Source organism: Haliaeetus albicilla, chromosome 6 (genome assembly GCF_947461875.1).
Source record: "Haliaeetus albicilla chromosome 6, bHalAlb1.1, whole genome shotgun sequence".
Lineage (NCBI taxonomy): Eukaryota > Metazoa > Chordata > Aves > Accipitriformes > Accipitridae > Haliaeetus > Haliaeetus albicilla.
In genome coordinates, this window is record NC_091488.1 from 2,294,620 (window position 1) to 2,316,805 (window position 22,186).

General features: G+C 40.6%; 1 protein-coding gene across 1 annotated transcript in view; it reads left to right on the top strand.

Annotated features, from left to right (window-relative positions):
- Nucleotides 1–22,186, top strand: part of PHEX (phosphate regulating endopeptidase X-linked) — a 100,487-nt gene that overhangs the window by 26,692 nt on the left and 51,609 nt on the right. Inside the window, exons 6-12 of the mRNA XM_069784848.1 lie at nt 2,953–3,021; nt 4,034–4,150; nt 7,328–7,411; nt 7,722–7,867; nt 11,136–11,229; nt 15,499–15,627; nt 19,158–19,259. Coding sequence (XP_069640949.1) covers nt 2,953–3,021; nt 4,034–4,150; nt 7,328–7,411; nt 7,722–7,867; nt 11,136–11,229; nt 15,499–15,627; nt 19,158–19,259 — 741 coding nt within the window. The remainder of the gene's footprint in view (nt 1–2,952; nt 3,022–4,033; nt 4,151–7,327; nt 7,412–7,721; nt 7,868–11,135; nt 11,230–15,498; nt 15,628–19,157; nt 19,260–22,186) is intronic.

Consider the following 22,186-nt stretch of genomic DNA (forward strand, 5'->3'; position numbering starts at 1 on the left):
GGGTTTATGTGCATGAAAATGAGAGGTGGATATCTAGTCCTAGGGGTGTTCTGGGTGCTGCTTGTGGCTCATCAGTTGCACGAAGAATGTTTTTTGTGTGGGAAGATGAGAAATGGTGCATCAGTAGCAGATATTTTGAGCTTGAGCTATTTTTCTTGAGATGGCAACACATTATCTTGTGCTTATACAGCACCTTACAACACAGATGTATCCCAAACACTTCTAAGCCTGAAGCACAGAATTTACCTTTTTGCTGAAATGCTATTGCTTTTGGACCAAAGCATTACCAGTTTGTTAACAGTGCATGGCATTACACAACAATTTAGATTAGTGAGAAAAAGACCCAAGAAATGTTGCCTCACTGTAGTCTGAAGAACTCCGGAGAGAATTGTATTACTGTGAGATGTCACCATGGCAAGACTTAGTGTCTGGGCCAAATGCATTGTTGTTTAAGAAGTAGAGATGAGGAGCCAGCGTAGACCAGCCCTCCCCAGCTACAAGAAAATAGTTTATGAAGGCAAGAGAAAAGGGACAAAGAAGAAAGTTATGATGCCATTCATCACAGCAAAATAGGATCTATGATCCTTATGTTGCTAGCATCTTGGCCAGCTGTAGGAATGTAGCCATGAATACACTGTATTTAGGGATCAAGCAACAGTTAACTGTGGTCATACTGGAGTGGATGTGGATTCTGAGACAGTTCTTTAAAATGACTTTTGACTGAGGCATTTAACTGGTATAAAATTGAAGGGTAACTTTTCCCCATCTCGAGGACATTTTCCTGAATAGTCAACAGCAGATCAACAGTTTGCTCTATTAAAGATGTCATTCTGCTAAGATGCTGTTCAGACCCTGTCAGGATTGCTTTGTCTGGAGATTTGTTTAAAAGAACTGAAACAGTAGAATCAGGAGAGATATTTAGATATTTCCTGTCATAATATTTCAGTGCAAGTCACCTGTCAGCAAAGGGCTGGGCAGTTACATCCTTATTGCTGGCCTATTGGCGACGAATGATGCCTAGCAGTGTCTTCACTCAGTATGCTTAGTGGCACCTGAGAATTAGGTATCTAAATAACTGAAGCACTACAGACTATGAATAACATATTATTCCATAGGGTATTCTGTTGTTTTTAATTTGATTAAGAACTTGATCTGCAGAATACATCAGCCAGTATTCTACTTTGTCCGTGTTTTAACAAATTCCCAGGGGTGCAGATGTATCATGGTGTATTTCAATCTGCTTGTGAAAACGGCTCTATTGCAAAATTCTTTTTGTTCAGCATTGCAAAATCATGAATGGATCAGAAAAAAGTAGAAACTTTGTTCAACATTCAACATGATCTTTTTTTCTTGAGGGCTGAAGAAGTTATTTTTGTTTGTTTGTTTCTCATATTTGTGCTCTCTTGGTTTTAATGGGTTGTCAAATCTAACTCTTAAGCCAGGAAAATTTGGATGAGCAATTCACGCAACAGTCACATAATTGAAATAGGCCAAATCATCTGAAGTTAACTATTACCAGGACACACATATGCAAAGCATAAGAGTATATTCTTTTTGCTTCAATATGCTGAAAAAAGAAAGTGATACTGTTTTTCAAAGAATCAGAGTTGCACTAAGCATTACAGCTACTCTCCTTTTAGTGGATGGTTTGCTTTATTTGTTTATGGTATATTTTAAAGGTTGAGAACATCAGCCAGTAGAGGAAAAGATGACATTTACTCATTCATTTTCGATTCTAAGTTGTATTTATTTAGGTCATTTTTATAAATGTACAAAATGTGAAATATCAGTGGTGCGGGACTTAGATTAAAAAAGACTTAAGTGAAGTTGTGTGAATAAATACACTCTCTCTTCACTAGACTTGCTTTTTAAAAACAAATACAGCATCAGAATAATAATTTTAGAATATCGAAACTGTTGTTTCTGCTCCATTCAGTATCTTACTCAGTTTAGAAGCTGGCTGAATCATGTTTTCAGCTTCGGCTTCCATACCTTAACCTAACCTGATCATGTTAAGTGTTTTGGGAAATCTCAGTTTCCAGTAGTAATTTTAAGATCTATGCTGCACTGTAAGTTTTTTTCTGGCTAGGAACTTGAAACTATGTGCAAATACTCCCATGTAGTCCTTTCCTCAAAAGACTAAGCGCAGGTCTCAATGAAATTTCAGGACTGGTTTAGAAATTACTTTGAGGACCTTATTCCAATATTAGAGTGAATGTAGGCCAACAAATTTAGATCAAAAAGATAAGTGAAAGTCAAAGATCCACCTGAACCTACCAGACATCTTTAGCTGATGTACTGGAGGCATAACAATTTCCCGTGCATGCATGCAATCATTTCTGCGGCTGGTATCCAGCTGTTTCAGTACATCTGTTCAAAAAGACAAATACAGCACTCAGTGCTGGTCTAGGGTGAAGGTTAAAAATGTAACCTCAATTTCAGTCAAAGGCGGCTAGCAATGCTTTCCAGATACACAGCAGCTAACGTGCTCCAGCGCCTAATGGGCATTTGGTCCGCACACTAGACTAGCGTTTGTCTCAGGCTGACTCTTGTGCCCCTGAAATATGTTTGGACTGGCCGTCAGCACCACCTGTTTGGTCCTGTAGACCCAGTCCTATTGCATTACCTACTCGCTAATGGAGCCAGAAACACAGAAATCACGTAGGTGATTCTTTGCTGTAGTAGGTGGCTCAGATATTGCAGGGGGCATCTGAGGCTCCCTAGATCACAGTAATGTGATTTAGGTAATGTCTGTCAGCACAGTATAGCATTTTTCTGTTGTTTTGAAATCCTGTGGAACTCAGGCTGGTGCAGGGTATTATGTATTAGATATTTACACATGTCTACCATAATGGCCAGAAAAACTTGAACCCTTCAAAGATTGCTTATAGGGCTGCCTTTGCATTCTGATGAATTTGCCTATTAAATGCTGCTGCTTGTTATTTTTAACAGCTCGACCAAGCAAGCCTCTCTCTTGCATCTCGAGAGGATTACCTAGAAAACACCACAGAAGCCAAATCTGTAAGTACTATTAACTGGAAATCAGAGTGACCATTTCTCCCCTCAGTTTTTTTCATTGTTTGTTTTGTTTTGTTGAGTTCCAAACTAAGAAAAGGTTGTGGTTTGCTTGGATTTGGATTTTTCAGGGTATCTTCTATCAGAAAACACCACCACTACAAGCACCACTACCACAAGCTTCCCTTTTGAGTTCCCTGAGAGGTTAGTCAGTATTTTAGCCACATCTATCAGACCTGATGATGCCAGGATACAAAGGCTTGTATCTACTTAAAGTTTTAAGGTGGAAATGCGTTGGGGTATGTTTTTGCCTTTCTTGGACTGCGGGTTGGTACAAGTTGATGAGGAGCAATCTGATGATCCTTCCAAAATCTCTGAAGGATTATGCTGGGGGGGGGGGGGTGTGTGTAGCACAGAAATCACTGCACTATCATTACATACAGTGTACTCTGCTAAAATTTGCGTATACACACTGAGACTAAAATGTGCTTTATTAGGATAGCCTGGGGAGAGCAGAGCAGAGCACTGTGGCAGGTACACGTGTTGCAGTGCCGTGGCAGGAATAGAGGAGAGAGCTCAGTGGAGCATCCCTTTATCTCCCTATCTTCTCAGCTGCTAAGCTTGCACTTGTATACAGGTGCTTCTTCAGTCCTGCTCTGATTACTGTATGAATTGGTGTAAAATATTGGTGTACACTCGCACACATTGTCTAATCCCATTGTAAGAGCTGTAAGTGTTGTCAGTCTAATCCAGAAGTGTCACTTGCATTTCCTGAGATATATACTTTGTGAACCACAGTAGGTATCTCTGTCTGTCAAGCACAGTACGTTTACAGTGTTATCCTTTTTTTCCTTGATGACAGCAGGCATTCAAGGTAAGGAAGGCACAATTTTGGTTGCTAGGGCATGAAAGTCCAAAGTATTATACTCCTTGCTATAACTGGGCATTTCTGGTCTACTGCTACAGCTGTGCTCAAGAGCAAATCCGATGTGATTTCACTCTTTTTCTTTGTTTACAGTACCGAGATGCCTTTTTGCAGTTCATGGTTGATACAGCAGTGCTGCTGGGCGCAAACGCTTCACGAGCTGAATCTGATATGAAGTCGGTTCTAAGACTGGAAGTTAAAATAGCTGAGGTTGGTAATCTAATGTGGGGTTGAAGCTAGCTTTTACAAAAAAACCCCTGGCCTGTATCAGAAGTAGCATGGGCAGCAGGAGCAGGGAAGCGACCTGTACTCGGCACTGGTGAGGCTGCACCTCGAATCCTGTGTTCAGTTTTGGGCCCCTCATGACAAGAAAGACCTTGAGGTGCTGGAGCGTGTCCAAAAAAGAGCAATGAACGTGGAGAGGGGCCTGGAGCACAAGTCCTATGAGGAACGGCTGAAGGAACTGGGGTTTAGCCTGGAGAAAAGGAGGCTGAGGGGAGACCTTATCGATCCCTACAACTACCTGAAAGGAGGGTGTAGTGAGGTGGGGATCGGTCTCTTCTCCCAAGGAACAAGTCATGGGATGAGAGGAAATGGCCTCAAGTTGCTCCAGGGGAGGTTTAGGGTGGATATTAGGAACAATTTCTTCACCAAAAGGGTTGTCAAGCATTGGAACAGGCTGCCCAGGGAAGTGGTGGAGTCACCATCCCTGGGGGTATTTAAAGGACATGTAGATGTGAAACTTAGGGACATGGTTTAGTGGTGGACTTGGCAGTGTTAGGCTTACAGTTAGACTCAATGATCTAAAAGGTCTCTTCCAACCTAAATGATTCTTTGATTCTATGATTCTGTAATTTTGAACTTGGGCAGAATTTGAGTCCCTGCTGTGCAGCTATGTTGAGAATACATTACCATGTATTCAGGAAGCAGACTAGGCTGGTGCTCTGCAGAACAGTCTAAAAGCAGTGCAAGACTGAGGTGGGATATTGGCGTTTGGTAATGAGAGGGTGCTGGTTACAGCAGCACTGCAGTTAGCTCCTGAGCTGCTTTCCTGGGGCACTCTGGGAGAGGGGATGAGAAACTCCATGAGTTTTAAAGGGACCCAGTGACTTTAGGAAAGCTAAGCAGATTTAAATCTGGTACTTGGTTCTGACTGATTTACTTGGCGACATTTTTCCCCTCTTGTGGAGTTTAATTTATGCATTAAGACTGTTGGAAGCTGAAAGAGTGTTTCTGCTTCCCCGTATCCCTGTTTCAGTATGGCCAGCACAGGAATCCTGCTCCCGGGAGCTGCAAGTCCATTATCGTTTCCACTTCTTCTAAAGCTAGAGAGAAGAGTTAGCCTCGATGCTGGAAAACACCAAAAGTTAGGGCTACAAACTTGACCCTGATTTGCAGAACTGCCAGCCGAGCTGAGTATTTCTTCCTATCGCCAAGGAAAGCAGCTGTCCCCTAGGAAATGCTGGGTCTCCTGTTAACAGAGAAGCCTGTTGCACGGGGCAGGTGATGCAGCAGGTGACTTTTCCCTGGGCTCTGCTGTTGCAGTCTACAGGAGGAAAGGCAGTGATGCTTCTTAATGGGGTGTGTGTGGAGAATTGAGGGCCATCCACAATAGTAGTAAATCAGTGTTTCCATCTCTCTGCTGGAAGAGATGAAATTTTGTCAAACCTCTAAATAAAGCCCAATGTTCAGCTTCAGATACCTAATGTGGGTGGACTAATGAGAAGATACTTCATTGTGACCCAGTAGACTTGAAAAACAGAAAATGTTTCTTCTGTTTATCAGTGGTGTGATAAGAAGCAGCATCGCTACCTCTGGTAGCTCTAATGCTTTACTTAATGAATGTCTTGCAGAGCTTTAATCCACAAAGTACATAGGTGAAGTTGCCGTAGAAGATGACATGGATCATGTAACAACCCTCAGGATCAGTAATGCATTCCCTAGTGCAACAAGCCATATTTGCTCATGGTTACCTAATTTCCCTTTAGTGTGAACAATCCTCCTAATATGTATCCAGATATTAGGCATGAATCCAGGGACATGGATTGTTGCATAATTCCTAATGAGCATAATGATTTATGTAAACATTTTACCATGATTTCAAAAGGAGATAGTCCTGTTTGTTACTTAGGCTTTTACTGTATCCTGTGTTCCTCTGCATTCATTTTAAGTGAAAGTATATAACGGAGAACTTGTGCACTCAGGGGGAGACAGCAAGAATAAAGGGAGGATACTTTGGATATAGGAAGGAGTGGCATGCTTCGAGAGAGCTGCTTGTGTACAAGGAAGATTTCAATTAGGTTTGAATTACTGGAGGAAGAGGGAAAGTTTTGGGAGGAAGGGAGCAAACGGGTTCAAGAAGAGTTTAAAGATTTGTCAGATAAATGAAATTTGCAGAAAGGGAGAAGAAAATAATTTTTTTTCTGTGTGGCTTGAGCAATAGTAAAACCGCAGACCCTTACTGGAGAATTTTGATTGGAGAACTGCCAGCTGTCTGGTTAGTCTGGCGTCAATCTCTGTCCTCTTTAAATTGCACAGTGTACAGCCTGTTATATAGGATTTACCTTAGAGCAGGGCTGGAATTGCCATCAGGAATTCTTGTTCCTCTTGAACCCTGAGAAAATTTTGAGCTATATCTTGTACTTGGTTTGTTTTTCTGTTATGAACCATACTGCCATCCTGGAATCTGAATGTCCCTTGTCAGTTATGAAAGGACTTGTTTTCTATTTAGGAATTCTTTTGCTCTGTCCTTCGACTGTGACACTACAGAGGATCCTGAGGTCTGGCTCCTCTGGGTCACCCGGATGAGAGTCCTGGCTGGAGAATGCTTTAATTCATGTCTGGCCTATATACCCAGGTTTCCTGCTATGGAAATCAGGATGGTGGGGTAAAATAAGGAGAAACTTGTGTATATCTGGCTCTTCCCTCACACGGAGTCAGGCCATAGCAAGAACGTGTTCAAATCCAAGAGATGAGATGCACTTCCAGCATACCTATTTCAGATTTGACCTTTTAAGCCATATAGTTTGGAGCTGGCTTCTATCTGACATGATGGGATGAATAAGTATTAATGGTCTAGGTGTGCTTTTATCTCTTATGAATCAACATGCATTTCCTTAGTATAATCAGAGTAAAAATTGGTCCAATATGTTCAAAGAAGACATGCAGCTCATTAAATTCCCCAGTAATGAGTTAAACTGACAATGAACTGTGTTCCATTTCTCCTGGTTAAATGCCATCCTCAGAGAGGGAAGTTAATGCCATGAATGCTTGGAAAACAGGTGGTGAGATATTTCTGCACTGGGATTATGATGGACAGTAATGATGTAAGAGCAGGTCCCTGCAAGATAATCCTTGTTTTGATGTTTGTTTGTTTTTTTTCCCCAGATCATGATTCCATATGAAAATCGCACAAGTGAGGTGATGTACAATAAAATGAACATATCGGAGCTTAGCGCCATGATTCCACAGGTTGGTTGAGGATAATTGCAAAATTATTCTTTTAGCATCTGACCTATATAATTAAAATTGCCTTTAATATACAGAGCAGCATGTTAAAGGAATATCGCTAGGAATGTGCGTACTCAATTACAATATATGTTCTTTTAAATATAGTTAAGACTTTACTGAGGTTTGAAAACACATGTGATGACAAAGTGCAATAATTTCTGGATTTTTAGTAAGTAAATCTTTGAAACCATTAGTCTCACAGGTGCAACTTAGTTAATAAACCATCTCTCTTCATAATCTGCTTTAACCAGCCTTCTCTTTGTCATTGCAGTTTGACTGGCTAGGATACATCAAGAAGGTGATTGACACCAGACTCTATCCTGAGCTCAAAGATATAGATCCTTCAGAAAATGTGATTGTCCGTGTTCCCCAATACTTCAAAGATTTATTCAGGATACTAGAAAATGAAAGGAAAAAGTAAGGATCCTATGATGGTTTCACCCACACTTATGAAGGGACATCAAACGCTGGGCTTTTCCTGGGTTTTTCAGATGTTTCAGATATTCTTGGAATCAAGCCTCTAGGCAAAAGGTCTGTGTGGTTTTGTCTGAATGGGGATATAGATATCAGCTTGTGTGTAGCAGGAGAATTTGCAGTTTCAACACCTTTCTTTTTTTATGGAAAACACAGGTTGCAGTGAAGTTGCTCTTTCCAGATGCATTCAACATCTCTTACTTGTATAGGGTCTTGCATTTTGTGAAATCATTTACACCTGTAGAATATAGTTGTAAAATGCAGGTAGCTCATATTAAACACAGTAGATGTGCTTTGCACAGGGAAGCAAGACAGCTTTGGGCAGTGTGATGAAAAAGTTTGTGAAGATGACATCCCATTTTGAAACATTATTGATGACATTTAAGTGATTTCTGTGATAATTTGCTCTCTGCTGAGGCATGTTGCTGAACTTTTAAAAAAATATTGTTAGGCTGTCATCGCCAAAAATCATTCTTTGCTGATTGTACAGTATGGCTACAACTAAATTTACATTTCAGAAAAAAAGGCTAATTCAGAAGCATTATTCTTACATTGTTGGTCTATGTCTCCAGTGACAGAATGCTTACATTAATTCATAGTACCTGTAAAAATAACACACAGATCAAACAATAATAAAAATAAAAATGATTGATCTGCCTACAGATCATCAAACATCCTTTCTTTACAAAATTCAGAGAAATATCGTTAGCGTACCACCAATCTTAATCTACTGAAGAAAGTCTTCTAAACTGTTTGGGCTGTCCATGCTTTGTATCTCAAAGTTAGTCATGTCAGTGGGGATAAAGCAGTGATTTAGAGGATGCACATGTAGCAAGACAACAGAGAATTAGTTATTCCCTGTGTACGGATGCACTTACACACAAATACATTCTATAACCGCAGAGTAAATACCTGGAGACTTTTTCTGTTAGGGTCTTATTCAGGGAAAATCAGAGTATTCAAGAAGAGTTAAGCCAGCCTGTGTGTCATGGCAGAGGGAGGCCGGAGTAATGACCAGAAAGAATTTCAATGCCCATCTTCAGCGGAGCCTGAGACCAGCTTCCTGACGCCCCCCAGCCAAAAGCAGTGTCCGATTTCCAGTATATTCATGCTGCATATCTTATAGCTGGTAATGGTTTAGGCATTTTCTGCTCAGTCTTACCCTAAGAAATTTGTACCATAAAATGTAGGACTTGCATAAATACTGTCTTAGATCCACAGAGTAGTTACTGCTGGACCATGGATACCGTTCAGCTCTGCTGAAATACCTGAGGCAGATAGTTGTGAGGCTTGTGGAGTTCAAGTCATTTACAAAACCAGTGAGAGCTGAGCATTTTTAGGGTGCTTCAGTTGCCATTGAGTGAGGAAATTCCACATTGTCGGAAATGTGTTAAGGAGAAACTATATACTGTCTGGTATTTCACAGGTTGGAATGAATTTTTAATGACACTAAGCATCATCTCAAAATGGTTGGATTATCTAAGCAGAGCTACCTGTTTTGGCTTTTGTAACATGTGTTGTGTTATAAATGTACATTATTCATGCTAAAGAGATTTTTCAGTTAGGTTTTACAATTATTGTGGGGATTTATGTGTACTATATATCTGTATACTAAAAGAGGGAATATGCCCAGTGTGAGAGATGAGAAGTATAAAAGGCAGGACTTAGGCATCCCAGCAACTCTCTGCTCCCCTGTAGAAATTGCCACTGGCCACAAAGACTAGTGAGCATCAGGCCTTTGAGGTGACCATTGCCTTGAGATTGCACCCTCAAGTTTTCCTGCGTGAAACGAGTTGACCCTATTTCTGACCTATAAGTATCTGCAGACTGAACTGATGAGTAAAACGGGTTCTCCGTTCTCACCTCTTTATCACCTCTCCAGCTGAGTGACCAAGAGTGTAAGCCTCCAGCAGCAACTTATCTTGAGCTGGAGGCTTCGTGTGGGTGGACTGGAGCTTGCTTAGAGGCAAAACTCAAGTTACGGCTCAGGCGAATGCTGCTGTGAAGGCAACGTGCCCACAAAGTGTGTTTATAACCCGTTATGATTCAGGGGAGGGGACAGTATGGGATGTGTCCATGAATGAAGCTGATGGAGTGATGCTGTTGCAACACCTATGCTGCTCCACACCTGTGGCAACGGGAGATGGCAGAAATGGGATTATTAGAGATGGGAGAGTTGTTCAGTTGGTCCATAACAGCACCTGAGGTTGCAGAGGAGCAATTTTCCTCCCTATGGAGAAGTCTGTGGCCTGCCCAAAATGTTATGTGTATCCCAGTGAAGAGCAAACATTTGGCTACCCATGGCTTTAGGGCAATAACTATCCTTGAAAAATATGTCATTTATAAGACAAGATGAGAATAATACGTGTAGGCCATTCTTGGACTTGTTTTGAGGCTGTTTGAAGTTGAATTGCGTATTTCACGTTGCACCTTTACCTCATACAGCCACTGCTGAGCGTGGAGAGAGCTCAGTCTAGACTAGATAAATCCTCCAGTCAAGTGCTTGAAGTTTTAGAAAAGGGGCATGGACGTCAGGTCTCCTGGGTATTTTAAACAAGTTCTTCCTGGGTGTCTCAGCCTCTGTTCTTACGAGATTCTTGTTACTGAGACTTCTCCTTTTTGGTATTTCAATTATCCATCTGCAAAATAAGAGTGGTAATACTTTAATAACTCTGTGGGTAGTAAGAACTTTTAAAAGCATATTGATAACTTCTAATGAAAGAGACAAATATGAGATAATGATAGTATATATGGGATGAACTATCTATTCTGTTTCATAGTTATGATTTATATGCCCTACTAATGCAGAGAGATAACATTCACTTTGATTTACAAAAGAAAAATCAGTTATTTTCTTATCTCCGGATAGAACTTTTATGCAGCTATTATTATGACACGGTTCTTGCCACTTCTATGGAAAATGAAAACTGCCTTTTGAAAAAAGCATTACCTAAAAATGACATGCTAGGAGATGGACTCTTTATAAATATCCCCTAGAAGATGGTTATCATGGTGCAATTACATATTAACTGGCTGCAATCACACAGATTCTTCTGTGTAATAGGGATTTATCAATTTGGTCATCATTCATTAATTTTCAAGGTGAAATTTCCACCATTCAGTTGAGATGTTTGTAGAGCTATTTCTGTAAGTGCTTTGTGGTACATCATATGCATTTTGATGTCTGATAAAAATATGTCTGATTTAACAGGACTCTTGCCAACTATCTGGTGTGGAGGATGGTTTATTCAAGGTTATTTAACCTCAGTAGACGTTTTCAGTATCGGTGGCTGGAATTTTCTCGGGTAAGTTAGAGTTTTTATAGCATTTACAATGGTACTAGCGTCGACCTTATTGATTTCCCTTATGGTTGCTTATACCTTTGCAAAACATGAAATGTTTTCCATGCGGGATAAATTTATTGAATAAACTTTTTTTGTTGAAGACTCTCTCTAAAACAATTAAGGCGCACATATTCTTGTATATGACACTAAAGAAAAATGTCTTTTAGATTATGTTAAGGAGTTTTCGAGACCTCCCCTTTAAAAACCTTAGTCTTATGCAGAAACTTGAAAGCTGGAAAGTTTTTTAGTAACGTGCCAGGGCTGTGACCTGTGCTATTCTTGCAGGCCAAACCTGTTTGGCCAAAAAACCTAAGCTTTTGGAAAAAACCTTACTGTTTATGCATGTGTGAATATAGCTCTGGTGAAACAGAAGTCTAAGATTTCAGCTTTTCTAAGCTTGCCTAAACCTCTGTCATGCTCTAGTGCCAGCTTTACATGAGCTCCAGCACATCCATACACCAGCCATTTCCACAGAGAAGTCCATCAGGTGCCTTCCAGCTTGGGGCTGCAGAAGCCCCAGAAGGCGTTAATCACTGTGCCAAGATGCGAGAGCAGAGCTAATTATCTATCAAGTAATATGGGCATTTATGTAAAACACATATATTTGATTAAGTGAACCCTGAATAGAAAGCCACCCTGATAATCCTGTGGGCAGTGTGAGGGCTCTTCAAGAAAACCAAGGGTGAAACTGAAACAGAAAGGTGCTTTGGCTTGTTTCCATGTCACTTTAGCGTAGATGGTGAACTTTTTGTTTGTCATTAAGAAAATTAGCTGCTTGGTGACATCATGACGACAGGAGGCTGGCATAATACTGGCAGTGGTGTGGTACAGGAGGTGTGGGTGCTCTGTTCTCCCCGGTGAGGCATGTGGGTGGCTAATTGAAGCACCCATAATGTCTTTCCTTGAGTAGTACTGGAATAGTTCTGAGTTGATCAAATATCTAAAAATAAACTCCAATAGCTTGATGGAAGTTACACAGGAAAGGCCGTCTCTTATACTTCTGAAATCATATTCAAATCAGTCTTGTTAAAGATGCCATTTTTCTTCATGGAAAAATGTGAGAAATTGGCTGTCAGAACCACAACAACAAGTTTGTAAGTGTGTCCCCCCCGGGACATTCCTTGCTAGCCAGGTAAAATAAATTAATGCTGGCCATCAGCCAGTCTGCAACATAATACTGAGTTATATTGAGTTATATTATGGCCAGAAAAAATCCTGGAAGGAAACTTTAAGCTTTGGATACTGTGTGTTTTGATATAGTAACTACCTGCTGTCACTTCTCTGGGTATTTTCTCCAGAAGTTTAGGGAGAAATCTCATTCAAGTTGATTCGATGCTTATTAACAACGTTATCAAGGGTTTCATGTAAGTGGTTGTGAAAACTTAAGAACAGCACAGTAAGGGCAGTGAGTCAGCGGCTCATTCCCATTACCTGCCCCTGGGACTCGGAGGTGGAGAGTTAGTTAAGTGGAGTAAACAGCAATAGCTCAATAGTTAATAGCTAAAGTTAAGCGCAGTAAACAGCTCAGGGGAGCAGACTTCACAGGTCAGCAGAAAGGACATGAGAAATGGAGTCCAAGGCAAAGGCTTTGTTGAACATTTCTCCAGTCGGCAGCTGGAGGGGTAAAGGCACGCAGGTCCTCTGGGATCTTAAAAAGGACCCACCAACCCCTTGCTGGGTAAGTGAAGAAAACATTGAATGACTGCTAAAAAGACATGACCATGAGATGAACCAGTGACCCTTAAAGCAAAAGATATCTCTTAGTCAGTCAGTCTGTCAGTCATCCTCACCCACCGTAAGCATAGTATTTTTTTTCACCAGGTTCTCATTTTCTGTTGGTGGCTTTTACATCTTACACATAGAAATCTTGCCGTCAAGACACTTAAACTCTTTGCAAAGAGGGGGAGAAAGACACGATGAAACTTCAAAGTACTTCAGGTTGAGAAATAGCACAAACCTGCTGACTCTAGAGAAAGTGCTGGGATTGCCACGTCAGCAGCTATCAGCATCTCCTCTGCAGTGGTGCTTCGAGTCCTCGCGAATGTGCAGTGGCACCCGGGGAAGACATTGGTTAATTGTCTTGTGGAGCTCTGAATTGACTGGGAGGGCTGGAAACCTGCTATTTATAGTCACTGTTACTACCTGGAGTACCGTGCTTTAGAGTGGTCCATTAATATTAGGAGGACCATTTTGAGGGAGTTGTAGTTGGCTGTTGTAACATAAATATCAATAAACCAGCTGTGGGATATAATGTATTCCTCTCAGCTCTGTTTTTATTGGTCTCACAGCCTGCCTTTCTGTCCTCCTTACAGTCAAGCCTCCCTCAAAATAATGATAATTATTATGTTGTAATAATAATATGTCACAGTCTAAAAGCCAGCTCTGCCTCCTGACTCCTTCTGCGGCTGATGCGTAGTCAGAGTTTTTGGAAAGAATTTCAAGCTCTGATGACTAATGCCATGACTCCCCTTCTTCCCCTGCATCAGGAGAAAGCTCCATTGTGGTTATGCTTGCACCCTGGAGAAATTTTCTTCTGTCTTTTTTTTTTTCTCTTTTTTTTTTTTTTTTTTTTTCCTTGAGTGCTGTGTTATATATGAGGGTTGAAGAATTTGGAAACAGAGTTTATTTTCAAATTTGGCTCTGTTTAGGAAACTATTACCTTATGTATTGGTTTGGCTAATGTGGCTTTCTTATAGGAGCAGTGTTCCCTCTGTCATTGAAAATCTATTAGTACACATACAGTATTAATAAAAAGCATTTGAAAATGCAATTCACTGGTGTGTTTGAGTCATTGATTAAGCTTAATTACAGACAATATGATGGAGAAAATCAGTCTTTGAACTACCAAAATATCTGACCTTCAATAGCTGAGGGTTAAGCTACTCTGGAATTTTCCAATGAAATCTTTTCCTATTGGAAAAAAATAAATCCAAACCCTACAGTTTTGCTAGAAATTTAATCTTGGGCTCAAAGGAGGAAAAGACGGGGAAAAGAAGAGGCTCAGACACTGCTAGATCAGTGCTTAAGAGGCTTGTACAATCTGTGAGAGGCCAAAATCCCTATCCCCCTGACCTGGTCTGGTGTTGACTGTACTCTGCTTTTTTCAGTGTTAACTACTGGACTGGGATTTTGCTTGTTCTCTGTGAAAAAGCTTAAGTAGTTCCTTAAGTAAAAGGGAAATCTTTGAACCTTGAAAACACAAAAGTTTCTTAAATCAGTGCTGCTACTGCTTACGTGGACCCATCTTGTATTTTGTTGTGTGTACTTTTTAAAAATGAACTTCTACTTTGATGAGGAAATGTAATGTTAACTAGGTAAGCATCCACAGTAACAATGTGCTTCCCATGAGAGACCGAAACCAAGGCAGCCATGAGCTTGAGCTCTATTTTGCCTTGTTCATTGGTGTGTTGACCATTCTTGACTATGTGTCTTTTGAGGCTCATGTATGGTGTTGCAGGGACATCGTCAGAGCCTGGAAGTGTGTATTTACCCACCATTCCTTCAGTAAAATATGCGAGCTCTTCTACCAACATCTTTCTACCACAACATGGAGTGAGATTTTGGGGGGACAAACATGTATTCAGTGTTCTTGATGATTCAAACCTGTTTTCTCCTGAAAATACTCTGTTTGGGAAAGGGGCTGAAAGCAACTATTTATTTTACACAGGCTGTGGGAAGAGTAGCTGGACAGGTAAATGGCAAAAAGGTGTGGACACGTACCTACCAATGTTAGACATCATTAGGTAGCACAGATAAGTTCATGGCAGTGGAGGGCTCTGTAGGAGGTGTTTCATAAGGACTGACCTCATTTTCATGAGGATGATCTCCCTGGGCTTCTCACTTAGTCAATGGAGAGAGAGAAACTTTTTCAAGCGATATCTCAGAGCAGGGATTTTCTAAGGGAAGGTGTCTCTCCACTTAACACAGAAAGACTACCAAGATTAGCCTAAAGTTGGCACTTGGGAATGTCTTCCCATAACTAACCCTCCAAGCCTAGCCTAAGTCATTACCATTGTACTGTTTCTAAGTGTAAAATCCTACAGATATTTTGTGGAGTTCAGAAGATTTGTCATAGCACTTGACGAAAACAGAAGTAACTATAAAGCCTCATTGTTGTTTCCTTTTGGTAGCTATTTGACAAATACACTTTAGACTATACTGTATGTGGATGCAGACTTGTTCTTCTTAAACAGTATGATGTTATAACCTACTACATGCACCTGCCAACAGGTGATCCATGGAACCACAACTTTGCTGCCTCAGTGGGATAAATGTGTGGACCTCGTTGAAAGCGCTCTCCCTTACGTTGTGGGTAAAATGTTTGTGAGTGCCCATTTTCAAGAAGACAAGAAAGAGATGGTGAGTCCTCCGAGATCTCTGTCTAGAAACTTTTAATTAGTGGCTTCCTCCTTACAAATTGCCTCTGATGTTAGACCAAAAGAGATGCGATTCTTCAAAATGCTTTAATTAAAAAAAAAAAAAAAAAGGCAAGGAGAAAATGGAACAAATTTGAAGAAACGTCACCTTTCTGTCCATCTGGGCACTGCCTGTTCTTTCCATCTGCAGCCCTTCAGACAAATATGTAGCCAGATCAAAACCAGGCTGAACACCATTAATCTGTGTAAATAATGACAGCCAGGCTGTGCAGGAACAGAGTGAGGGGTATTGATGAGAAATGGCTTAGTGTAGCTAGTGTAACTCATTATAGTAAAGTTTTTACTGACTACTTAAAAGACTGGTCAAGATTTCTCTGCTTCAGGGTGGCCCTTTTAAAGCTGACTGTGCTACGCCTGCAATCTAAGCAAGAAAAGTGTAACTGCTGTCTGGCCCAAATTAAGGGAAGCTTAGAGCCACATAGTGAGAATTTATATTTGTGATTCAAATCTTTTTTGCTCAACGGAGAAGGAAAGTACTCTTCCCCGCTGCTGAGTCCAGAGAATAGCTTTTAGCTGGATGTTCATCCTCATTCTAACACTTCAAACATAGCTACATTATCACTTCTCTTAAAAACATATTAAAATGATTGATTACCCTTCACAATAATCTATGACTTATTTTCAGTTCGTATTTTTCTCATAAGGCATTCCAATATCTGCTTTTCCAGCCACTGATTTTCCAACAATAATCGGTTTAAAATTAACTAATTTAGTCATGGAACGTAGCTCTCGGTGCAGGAGAGGCAAAACCGTTTAGGAAACCTGTGAAACAGCATCCCGCGCTGGGAGCGACAGCTCTGCAATAGTCCTGCGCTGCCTGGCTCAGTAGCCTGAGTTTGTCTCTTTGACTTTATCTAGTTTCACTGTTTTCTCAGAGAAGGACTCCATTTCAGACAGACCAACACTCCGATTTGGCTTGTCCAAATCATTATGGTGTGTGTTTCCCTCTCTTTTGCTGCTTGCCTTCAGCTGGACTTTCCTCCCTGAGATCCAGCTTTTCACTCCCCTGCTTCTTGATCGAGTTTGTAATGTGCTGTTTGGCAGTAAAGTGGCAAAAATACTTCAGGGATACACAGTGTGACCTCTGCGCAGGATAAATGGGAAGAGAAGGACTGTAAGAAATGTATACTTTAGGGAGGGGATGGACACTTTTTCATGTTTGTATGTGTGAGGGAAAATTATGGGAAGCTGATAGAGAATGGTTTTCTGTTGAAATGTGACCTAATTAAAATATTTCTTAGCATGTACATTCCTTTCAGACCAAATCTTTGAAAAATCGTCAAATCTGAATTCACAGTAGCATCCATAGGAAGAAATGCATATAAAGTGTATAGTGTAGATCACAAGATTCAGACTTATAGTGAACTGCCCATGGAGATAAAATTAGATCAGGCGAAATTTGTTGCAATCCATTTAGAAGTGTGCTTTTCAAGTTAATCATTTGTGGTGGTATAATTTTCATTTCACTGGTTTTCAGTTCTATTTCTCTTTCTTAAGCAGTAAGAAAGTACTTGAGAAAAGCACTCTTGTTTGCACAGATTTTTTTTTCTTTTTTTTTTTTTTTTTTTTCTGGCTCATGGCATATATCTGTCTATGATAAGCAAATCCTGCGTTATGGATAATATGGATTCTTTTCCCCCCATGTTTTGTCACTGATGTTTCATACCTTAGATACTTCTCTCCTTTTATCAAGACAGACATTATTTGTGTCTAAATATAGCACTGTTTCTAAGCCAGAGTGCCTGCAGTGTTTCTTACAGCTATGCCTGAGCAGTTTCAGTAATAACTTTGATAGCAGAAATAGGTTTCTCCCCCTGCCCCCTGCAGCTACAGCTGGTGCATAAAGCCTAAGTATACACCAGGGCCCAGCTGCAGAGCTTGAGTTTGAACTCCTAACCTCCAAATACAGGGAGTTCACCTCATTAGTGCACCAAGTTAATTGAGTCAGTGCTCTGTCATCAATATCTTTAAGTTACCCTATTCCCTGGGATGCAGTTTACGGTGAATGTTGACTGTTTAGTCATATTTAATGCTAGACCTGTTCCAGTTGTCCCATATTGTCTCTAAAAAGAAGAAAATGTTTTTTGAAAAGGGTAGGAAAAAATGAATAATCAAAGGAGCTTTGCTATGTTTTGTCTGGCTCCACCACAGATAAAGAACAGTTCCAGATTAAAATATACATCTGATACATAAATGACAATTTAGCTAAAGGTAACGTTACTTTCCAGGGTTTAGTCCCCACTTTTAATGACATTTCAGAGCTACTAGATCTATAGAATAAAATTGTATAAGTCTCTGGTACTGACATTTTCATTATTTTTAAATGTAACATAACTGATACCACAAAGATCCAGTAAGTCTTCCTGTAATGATTATCTGTCATGTCTTGTGCTATCTCAACTCTGGTCTGTGCTAAAGGACTCAAGCAATGGCTGGATCCCCCGAATTGCCTCACTCTCGCAGTATTCTCAGTGTCTATCTGTCATGAGGTTCATCTATTGACGTAAACAGAAGCAGGTGATGGTGTACACCTCTGGGCTAGGCTGCCAGATGCATGCATAGGCATGAGGACATTTCTGCTCTTTAGACTGATACAGTGCATCTCTTAGCCATTAGAGTTCTTGTTTTCTGTCATTTCAGGGTTTTCTTAGTGTGCATACTGACTAAATGCTCCTTTTTTTTTTTTTTTTTTTTTTACTTGCTTGTGTCATACGTATGGCTTTGTATAGGTGTCTGAAGAAGCAGCCAAGCTACAATGGTTGTGGGTTTTCCTAGCTCTGCACAGATGCACGCTGTCACTGGTGGTCCGAGACCCCAGAAGCAGTAAGGGCTGCTCAGTGTTGTGAGCCATGGCCTCTATCCCTGCAAGAAGTAAAGGGTAGGAGGACTTCACAAACACAGCTAAATGCAGGCTAAATATTTGGATACTGCTTTGTATTTGGATCATGATGCTGTCAGCCCCACTTCAGTCCTTTGGCAGTATCAATAAAGCATGTCGCAGTCGGACATAAACCAAACGAGGCTACGGATGCTCTCTCTGCAGAAGGGGCTTTATGTGTGCAAATGCCTTGCAGCTGGCTCCTTCTTCTGCATGGGCTAGTGATCTAGAACCAAAGTGTCAGAAATCTCCCCAAATCACTGAAAATCTCCCAGTATTTTTTATGATTTCAAGACAGACATTTTCACAATTGTGATGTGAAAGGATCACCAATGAGCAGGTTGTGTGGTACACCTGAAGGAAAAGAAAATGGAAAGAAACTTATTTTCAGAAGAAGTGTCTGAGGACTGGAGACAGAAGACATTAGCCTTCAAGAAAGAACAGCAGATACTGTCTGATTTGGAATCATTTATGGTCTACCCAAATCCATCGCTCCTGCATGCACCAAACCTTGTCTTATAATGATTCTGCCATGACATGTTTTACTGGGGAGGGGTTTGCTAAATGTTTTGCAGATGGAGGAGTTGACTGAAGGAATTCGCTGGGCTTTTATTGACATGTTGGAAAAGGAAAATGACTGGATGGACTCCGAAACAAAAAGAAAAGCTTATGAGAAGGTAACAAATATAAATGTTGAACGCGTAAAATCCTGTTACGGTGAAGATTTGACTTGAGCGAGAACAGAATGTCATGGACTGTGCTCGCAGTTCCAGTTACTTACCCATCGTTTTGTTTGTGAAGGGACATGTGCCACATTTGTTTTGCTAGAAGCTGAGCCATCTGAGCTCCTGCTTCTCTGCTGAAGTTATTTTTGTTACCCTGGTCTTCATCCCTTGCCTCCACTTTTCCCCGTCTGGCTCTGGCTGATGTAGGCTGTGAGTTTATTTCAGATTTGCTTGTACAGTGGCTTTTCTTGACAAGGTCTTCATCTTGATTGGGATGTCAGGGTCACACCAGCCTACAAACAGAAAACGGTGTCTAAAACATCTGGGACAGCTGAAGGTGTTTGGTGTGAGGATGGAGGATCCAGCCTGGAAGGGGATATGAGAATAGTCCAGTTCTCATACCTTCTCCAATGTCATGGTGGGAGGCCTATCTTGAAAGCCATCTTCCAGAAGTGCAACGACTATCTCAGCTGAACGCCCATCTCCTAGTAGAATAATGCCAGTTATGAAGTGTTATGAACAAGGATGGCATTACTGGTCCTGGTTCCTCTCAGATGGAGTGACAATAAAATGCAGGAGGTAAAGGTGAGGGAGGGAAGAGGTACTCAAAGCTCCCTTTTCACTCCGTTCCCATGTTTAGAGCAAGTGATAAGTGGAGAGGGAGCTCGTCCAACTGCAGAGCTCTGCCCCCAGAGCAGCAGTTGGAAGAGGCATGAACAAAGAAGAGTGGAGGGTGACGTGTAGGACTGTCTCCTTATTTGTTGAGGCAATGGGATATCAGTGAATTAGTAAATACCCTCTCTGAATAAACCGACATGCAAGTGCAGCTGAACTGTTCCTGCTCGCTGTGCTTAAATAAGAATAGTGGTGTTTTGATTTAAAAACAAACACGGACTTCAAAGTTTGTTGGTAAATCTGATGAAAAGGCTGTTGAGACATTTTATCATTGGAAAGTTTTAAATTCTTTATACAGCTCATTTACATTTTATACAGCAGTGCTCTTCACAGATGTGCAAATGAAATAGAGCTGCATAAATGCAAGAGAACAATAGTAAGATGCCATTTATTTCCTGCTAACCTGATGGTAAATGGACTGCAGTCTTGCTTCTTACTGGCTGTTATGCTTGTTTTTTTACTAGCAATACCATTAGAACTATAATGATCTGTAATTTAGATATTTGACAAATTTGGTGCAAAATAAGAGCAGGAAGGTTTTCTAATTATTTCCTTAATAGAGATATTTCTATATACCTTTACAGGTGTATGCAAGTCTGATGTTGATTTTTCTAGCAAACAATCTGCTTAACCATTTTGTTCCAAATTTGCGACCTGCCTTTCAGCAGAGAAACAGTACAAGCATTGCCGCAAACTACTAAACTCCCTAAAAAGCTCTCCCTTTTCCAATTTAGGGAGAATTTTGTTCAGAAGGTAGGTTAGATCTTTCATAGGTGGATTTGCCTGTTTCCCTCTGTTGACACACTTAGGAAGCTTATGGCACTTTGCTCCCAATTTAGGCATCTCATTTAAGTTTCTGAAGTTAATGGGGCGAGTCTGGGCCAAACAATGCATGACAAACTAAATTCAAGCAGTACAATAAAAAGAATGCTACAAGCCATAGTACTATGAATAGCAAATGGTTTAAATCCATTCTCACTGACTTGAACAACAATTTTACAGTTTACAGATATAGGAACAAGGTCAAGCTTGTAAGACACAAGTATTATGTAGTGACTTAGAAACTGCAGCAACAATTATGCAGTAGGACTTACGACTGTAAGTTTAAGTTCAGATTCACAGAAATGGCTACTTGGCTAGAAGGAAAGAGTCTAGAGAGACATTTTGGTAGATTTCCAGAAATGGAGGTTGTGTGTGTTTATTAAATACTATTTATTGCTAATGATAGGGATTGGATTTGTCCTGGGACATTTGGATGGGCATGTTTTTAATTCAAGAAACAGCTTCATTACATGTATGGTCAGATAACTCACTGGGGAAATTTAAGATTCGTAATGAAACAGAACCTTCAAAATCTGTTACCCTGTTCCAGTTAAATCTCATGAGCCCGGCACATTATGCTGTCACTTTGTTAATATTTACACTTTAATAAAGCAGTACAGACAACAGGAATTCTAGAGTAGGGATTGTTTGGTTGTTAAAAAAAAAAAAGAGTATTACGTTATTACTTTATTATATAGGTCTGTAAAAGTGACATTTCCTCATCCATAAGTGTCACCCACATCTGTGAGGATAGTGCAAGTGCTGTGGATTTCACAATTCAGGAAGGAGCTTCATTTGTTCTTGAATTGAAGAGCAAGTTGTATTGTCCTGGGGGTCTTCTCAGGTTTACTCTTCGTTTTGGATCACTATCAAAATAGGCTAGTGTTATGACAGAGTGCTGGGATGCTGAAGGTACCTTCCTTCAGACGAAGGCCAGAAAGAACTCTCTGCTTTGATCTTCTGTATAGGCAAAGTGTAGTATTTTAGCCAATCATTGCTGGGCTGAGCCAAATAACACCTAAAACAACTGTTCTAGTTCTCTGTGGTTACTAACACCTCTGTGGAATTTATTTATTAGGGTAGGATATTCTGCCTGTGCCTCAGGGCTCAATCTGAGGGCCAGTTCTGTTCAATATATCTATCAATGATCTGGATGCAGGAGTTGAATGCACCATTAACAAATTTGCCGACAATACCAAGCTGGGAGGTGCGGTTGACTCTCTGAAGGGACAAGAAGCCTTGCAGAGGGATCTAGATAGGTTGGAGCATTGGGTGATGATTAATGGGATGAAATTTAACAAGTTGAAGTGCCAGATTCTGCACCTTGGACGGAGTAATGCTGGGCACAAGCATAAACAGGGAGAGGAGTGGCTGGCAAGCAG